The following is a 7,673-nucleotide window of genomic DNA, read 5'->3' on the forward strand; positions in this document are numbered from 1 at the left end:
ATCTTTCAGCATTTTTAGACGAGCGTCCCTATCGTCTAGGTGTGCGAACAGCCCCCCTGCTCAATCCCCATACGTCAGGATCACAGATAGTCAGCACAAGAGAGAGAGAAAAGTAAGCAATCTAGCTTCTCAGCCATCTGCCAATAGCGTCCCTTGTATGAAATCAACTGGGCAAACCAACTGAGGAAGCATGTACCAGAAATTAAAAGACCCATTGTCCGCAGAAATCCGCGAACCAGCAAAAAATCCGCGATATATATTTAAATATGCTAACATATAAAATCACAATTTAAATGACCGCTACGCGCGCGTGTTGACTCGGCGACGCCCAGAGCAGAAAGAACGCGCTCCGGCCCATGCGGGGAGTGAGAGAGACGCCAAAATCTCACACGCTCTCCCCCCTTAAAGAAATTAAATGGGTGCGAGTGAGACCACTGACCTCCCTCTCTTCTATTAGTTATAGGTTATAGTACGTTCGGCTTATCCATGAGTCCGGCTTATCTATAATAAGATTTTATTTTAAAAATTCGTATGATTTTTGGTCTCCGGCTTATACACGAGTCCGGCTTATAGACAAGAACCTAGGGTACTTGTTCAGGGACACACAACAAACTGAAGGTTGGGACTTTAACTGCTCACCTTATATTTTAAAGTTCAGGGGATTATCCATGCAGTACATTGTCTCCCCAAAGGTGATTTTTCTAAGTATTAACTTTGATTAATATGAAATACTTGTATGGTCAATTATTTTTGAGATTTTGTAAATAATCAGATATAATTAAATTCAGAAAATATTTATGACGATGGTTGTTAAATTGGGTATGAATAAGTGTTTGAAATATGTTCATTAGGTAATGACATATTTTGTTATTCAGTAAAAGATTCTGTTTAAATAATATTTTGGAAAATAATCCTCTTGATAGCTATATTTTAAAAATAAAATGTATAAAATGTAGTAGACCTCTTAGTTGTTGTGTTTCTTTACAACAAACAGGTAGATCATGGATTAAATCCAAGACGTCAAAGAAAGCTGAGGACACTGTTAGAACTAGCAGAAGATTATCAAAAAGTACACCACATTTGGTAATGCCAGTTACAGCCAATCTAAAGGATGGAGCTGATCACATGCCTCACTTGGATTTAGTTCCTCCTGCAGAAGAAACAGCTCAAAGTATACTAGTTGATGTTTCTGAACCAACTGCTGAAGACAAAAACAGTCACAAGAATGACCCTTGCACAAGCAAAGTTGGGAACAAAGCTGCAGATGTTCCTTCTGTTTCTGCCACTTCATTAGTAAGGTAAAATCATTAAAATGTACTGCAATGCAAACCAGTTGCAAAAATGATATATACAGAGTGTATGTATGTATATTGTATAAAGTGTATATGTGTATATATATATATATATATATATATATATATATATATATATATATACATATACATATATACACACACACACACACAGTGGAACCTCGGGTCATGACCATAATTCGTTCCAAAACTCGGGTCGGAACCCGATTTGGTCATGACCCGAAGTAATTTCCACCATAGAATTGTATGTAAATACAATTAATCAGTTCCGGACCATACAAACTGTATGTAAATAAATTTTTTTAAAGATTTTTAAGCTCAAAAATAGTTAATTACAGTATACCATAGAATGCACAGTGTAATAGTAAACTAAATGTAAAAACATTGAATAACACTGAGAAAACCTTGAATAGAGAAAACTAACATTGCAAGAGTTCACGCTACAGCCTTATGAACCGCTCACTGTAAACACTTTTTTTTAATAAGTTTTAAGCACAGGGAAAAAAAAAAATGAACATTTGAAAAATCCTTAACTTATACAAAAACTAGCCATAACCAACCAAAAAAACTAACCTTGCATGAGTCGAATTCTTGCATGAAGGAAGTGAGGAGGAACTGGGTGGAGAGGAGATTACAGTTTTGAGGTAAAGTCTGTGACGATGCGGGTTTGCTGCATGCTCCCATCTTGCTTCTGGGAGCCCTTAAACCCATCACCGTCAGTAATGTTACTGATGAGCACGACAGTGAGGCACTACAATGGAGCAAGGGGATGGTGCAAAAAGTGCCAAGTGCCATTCCATTTTCCATTCCATTCCATTATCCAACCCGCTATATCCTGACTACAGGGTCATGGGGGTCTGCTGGAGCCAATCCCAGCCAACACAGGGTGCAAGGCAGGAAACAAACCCCGGGCAGGGCACCAGCCCACCGCAGGGCACACACACACACACCAAGGACAATTTAGAATCGCCAGTGCACCTAACCTGCATGTCTTTGGACTGTGGGAGGAAACTGGAGTACCCGGAGGAAACCCACGCAGACACAGGTAGAACATACAAACTCCACGCAGGGAGGACCAAGGAAGTGAACCCCGGTCTCCTAACTGCAAGGTGGCAGCGCTACCTATTGCACCATCATGCCACCCTAAGTGCCAAGTGCTTTTATGAAAATCAACAAAACAACAATCAAAAACAAAGTCCAAAATAAATAAAGTGCAGTGCTTTCAGAATCCTTCAATAAATAATCCCATAAAAACAGAAGTGAAGTGGGGGTTAAAATCCAATAGAAAAAAGTCTTCATTAAATACGAGGTTAAAACAATGCTGGAAGCAGTCTCTTTAAAAACAAGCCTGGTGCATTCTTTAACTGGTGACCCCCCTGCTTCTCCCTATCCAGGCTTCGCAACAGGGGAGCCACTCTACCTGCAGTGTCCTTCCTTCTTCCTTCTGTCTGGAAGACTGAGACTTGGCTTCCTTGGCGACCAGGACACCCACGTCAGGGAATTCACTGCCCAAGCCTCACGACTTCTGCTGCCTTCTTGGCATTACGCGGCCAGCCTTCCTTCTTATGGTCACTCCAGCTCGTTGATCGCTCAGCTGGAACGACCGCTTCCTTCTGCCCTACTGGGTGTCGGCCAAAGACCCCTGCTTGGGCTCACTGTCCAGCTGCCTGCCTGCGAGCACACGCTCGCTCGCTCCGGTTCTTTCCACACTGCTTCCTGCTTACTTCCTCACTCCACAACCTCCTTCTTTCTTTTCTTTTTCCTCCCTTTAGCCGCCTCGCACTTCTATTTATGAAGAGGACGTGGCAGCTGTAGCAATCAGCAGCCCAGGGACCAATTACGGATGTGGACGGTTTCCCACCTGTGCACTTAGGTGAGAAATGCCCACACCACGAATTCCCCTGGAACTGCTTCAGCCACTCAACCACCACGCCCCCTCGCTAAGCTGCAAGTGTGGCGATTATTTATTTAAAACTGGCCTCTTGACGTGAGCTGTGGACCCGCTATACCACAAAGTCTCCTCTGCGTGATGCATGTCTGACCGAGAACAATGTACTGTACAGGGAGAGACTGAACACATGTGTAAATCACCAGCGTGTACAAACCGGAAGAGAAACTAAATAGAGCACAAAGAGTTCACAGCAAATGCACAGGGAGAGACTGAACACGTGCTGAAATCATCGGCGTGTACGAACCGGAAGGGAAACTGGCTTGATTGTCACCTGAGTGTGTGGTCGTGAACAGATGCAAAAGTTTGGCAAACTTTTTGGTCGTAACCTGATTTGTATGGGTTCCGAGACGTTCGTGACCCGAAGTTCCATTGTGTATATAAATATATATATATATATAAATACACACACACTGTATAAATATATATACACTGTTAATGTGTATGTTACAATTAAACCAGTCAACATTAAATATTTTCTTTTGGAAATAATCTGTTTGAATAGTAAGATAAATAGTTCATATCTTTGTAAATTTAATTCTTACTTTCTTCCAGACCTGGCCGAAAACCAAGAGGATTTCTGTCCTTTATTTCAAATAAGAGTGATTCTGATGCAGCTTCACATGTGAAAACTCAAAGAAAGGCTACTCTGAAACCTGTTGTTAACACCATTGGAGGTGATCGAAAGAGGACATCCAGCTTGTTGGCAAGTTCCTCAGATACAGATTCCTGTACATTAAGTCCCCCACAAGCTGTAAAAGTCAGATTAAGTTCATCTGATAGCTGTACAAAGACCCAGCCTGAAGGTAGTTCACTTCAAGTAAGTGTATACTGAATTTTGATTAAAATTTATGTTTTGATCATGGCATAACATGGGACTCTGTGATCTATCCACCTATTGTCTAAACTTAATTTTTCCATTAGAGAGCCAGTGGGCCTTAGCAAATAAATCTTGGACCAACTCTGGAAAGCACACTTATGATAAAACACGTTATCAGGCTAGGTGAATATATTTCTAAATAATACAATGCATATCATTGGGATGTGTGAACAAACCATGGACTGAGTAAAAAACCTTGCAAACCAAAACAGAACTAGTCCATCACAGTACATATTAACACATATACACTCAGATTATATCACCCACACCAGGTCAGTTTGCCGTGTTCAGTTAATCAAACTGTATCATCATTGGGTTGTGAGAGTAATGCTGAGATGGGAATCAAGACCATGTAGCTTAAACAGTGCTAACCAATACAGTACCATGTATATTTTTATCAATTTAAGTATTTATTTTAGTTTTTAGGGACAAATATATTCAGTATTGTATCCTTTTAATGCCAGGTTTCTTTCCATTTCCCATAATTTTCAGGGGTAGTATTTGTACTATCTGATGTGGCACATTTCCATTCTTTTTTCCTTTTTTCTGTGACTGAAAATCTGTTAAATGAATCAAGAAAAAAAAAGGAAAAAATATAATTTTCAGGATTATACTTTTCCATTTGATGATATTTTGTGAGTGTGTGCCATACAATTTCTATTGTCACAAATGTTCATGGTTCATATAGTGTCTCCTTTTTATATACAGTACTATAAATCTACAGTTTTACAGATTCTGCTAAACAAGTTTATAATCCATGTTTGTCCTTTGGTCTGGGATGTGTGCTGTAAACACGTATGTTCAAGAAAACATTAAAATCCCTTGCATGATTAAAATATCAACCTGAGGAAAACAAAAAATTCATACACCAGCATTCTTGGAGAAAGTATAGAGTTTTCAGCATTTAAACCATTTGAACTAAGAAGAGTCAGGATTGTATTTGTCCTGACAGCTGGTTGGGAATCCTACAATATTGTAGACATTAAAATGTAGAGAAATCTATAATCATAATGTTATGTACTGGTCTGGTACTTTCTCAAAAGTGAAACTAACAGTTGCACTACAGGACACTGAAAAGGGAAGAATTGGAACAGATTAATAATAACTGGTGATGATCACAATATTTTAAGAAAAATATATCACAAACATTATTGTAATGTGAACAGCCTAATTAGCACTTCTAATAAGTAAACATTATATTCAAAATGGTTTACAATTATGAGTCCAGTGAGACATCCATTATATGTCTAAATATGTTTCTATTATGTGTTTTTAAAGACTGGATGAGACAGATCCACAAGCTAGCAGGGTTGCCTAACAATCTGGTATAGTGATTTTCATCAGCTGTTTGATTACTGATGTGTTTCCCAATAAGACTGGATTTCAGTGGAAATGGAGGTCTGCATTCAGAGAAAGATCAGAGTGGCATTTTATGGTGATGTCATATTTCCGCCCCAACCCTTACATATAAACAAAGTTGTCCAACTATATACATTTTCTTGTTCTGTGAAGGGCACAAAAATATACATTTAACATGTATTTAAATAGTGTATACTTTAGATTTTATTGCTTGTAGCTTAGTATTTTTCTGTAATTAAACAGTTATTTGCTTTTGTGTAAATAAAGTGACGTGTTTTAAGCATATAAGTACATAAATGAAAAATAGTCTTCCCTTAACTATGCCTAGTTTTATTACATAATTACATTTTAGTAAAAATTGTAAATTTTACTATTTGTCAATTTTTTTTTTTTTTTTTTTTTTTAAACAGACTTCATTCAGTCCTGGGTCTGTCAAAGAGGATACGATACATGAGAAAGAATCTGAAACTGATGAGGAACCAACAAAAGTGTCCCAGTACTTCTTTAGTGATATTTTCACAGAGGTTGATGAGCCAGATTGATGAATATTCTGGTGAAGAGATCCATTTTGTGAAGCTGCTTTAAAGAAATGCTTGAAGTAGAGAAAATCTACTACTGTGTTTACATGATATGCAGAAGACTAAATTTAGCGATCTGCAGGCACACCGTTTTAGAAAGCAAATGATAGGGTAATGATTTGCCCTACATTGGGGATATTCCCTCTTTTAAAGGGTTCATATTATTCTTTAAAGATGGCATAAGTTTGAAAACTTTAATCTGCTGTTTTCTTTGCTTTTTCAGTTTTATGAAAATAATAGAAAATGACTTGAAACTACCTTTGGGAAAATTGCAGGCCATTTTTAATTCTATGTTTATTTAGATATTTATGTTGTAAAATACTGCATATCTTTTGTTTTGAAAAGGCAATTTATTATGCTAAGCATAGTATCAATATTTAATAATTGAACTGCTCTTTAAAATTACTTAAGTGTGGAGAGATGTGCCTTATCTGCTGTTTGTAAGTTGTGCCACAACCACGACAGCCTGAATTGCACAGCTGAAGATGAAAAATGGATGAATGAGTGCTTTGAAAAGAATGAAACATTATGAATGAGTTACAGAAATTCTAAATAAAATAAAATTTGCAAAATTGGTCAAGTGTAGTGAACTGATATAAGTAATTGCCATCTTAAACCATAAAGAGTATTCATTTATTTTCCAGTTGCTACATTTACATATGAAAATCCTGCTGTACATGCTCTGATTTGCTAGACAAGCACACCGCTATGGCACTGAACTAGACTCAGAGAAAACAGAGAACTGTGTACATTTACACAAAAAATTCATTCATCTAACATTAAAACACATTTTAATTAGCCTGTTTTCATTCATTCATCTTCCAGTACATTTGGATTATTTTACAAGTACAGTTTCAAGAATCACTGACTTAAATTTGTTTTGCTATAATTTACATTTTTGCTCTTATCTTCATGACAAAGTAGCTTTCATTACAGAATAGAGCACCACAGGAAGCTCATGCAGTATGTGACAGCCAAATCAGGTATTTCAGTTTGATGGGAAAATTAGCAAAATATATATTGCCCACAATGCAGTAGACACTGTGTTTTCTGTACATGATACTACTGTTGTCTGATGTATAAAATTATTTCATCAAGTGAAAAATGGGTTTATTTCATAGTGATACGCATTTGTAAAATGAGTTTCAAATATGTAAAACTTAAAAAAGGATGAGGTGATAGTCTATGAATGTGAGTGGTACGTAAGAATACTTGAAGAAAATCAACTTCTTTTCATTGTTTTAAAATGTGTATTTCAACCCAGCTGGTTTTATTTGTACATGATCATGCCACTTGTTTTACTTTTTCCGAATACATGAATCACTTATGAAAGCCAGAAATAAAGATCAGCATCGACCACTTATTCTTGTAGTTTATATTTTCATATTACTTTTCGGTTACCAGTAACAGTTTTGTGTAAAATAAAGACTGCCTTAAAAAATGTGACATAAAATGAATGTACGTACATTTTTAGAAAAAATCTTTTACAACAAATGATTGTAGTATTGATTAAAGGCTCATTACTTAGGCCCAGGTTTGACCCTGCTTTTTTAAATTTTCTCTGTGGTGCTTTCTTTTCTTTTCTTTTTTTTTTT

General features: G+C 37.0%; 1 protein-coding gene across 6 annotated transcripts in view; it reads left to right on the top strand.

Annotated features, from left to right (window-relative positions):
- Positions 1-7,673, top strand: part of LOC114654834 (transcription factor TFIIIB component B'' homolog) — a 113,957-nt gene extending 106,284 nt beyond the window's left edge. For all 6 annotated transcript variants that reach the window (XM_028805648.2, XM_051929604.1, XM_051929602.1 and 3 more), the window contains 3 exons: positions 995-1,298; positions 3,817-4,081; positions 5,911-7,673. In XM_028805648.2, coding sequence (XP_028661481.2) covers positions 995-1,298; positions 3,817-4,081; positions 5,911-6,042 — 701 coding nt within the window. In that variant the 3' untranslated portion in view covers positions 6,043-7,673. The remainder of the gene's footprint in view (positions 1-994; positions 1,299-3,816; positions 4,082-5,910) is intronic.

The sequence above is a fragment of the Erpetoichthys calabaricus genome, chromosome 7 (genome assembly GCF_900747795.2).
Source record: "Erpetoichthys calabaricus chromosome 7, fErpCal1.3, whole genome shotgun sequence".
NCBI classification, from domain to species: domain Eukaryota; kingdom Metazoa; phylum Chordata; class Cladistia; order Polypteriformes; family Polypteridae; genus Erpetoichthys; species Erpetoichthys calabaricus.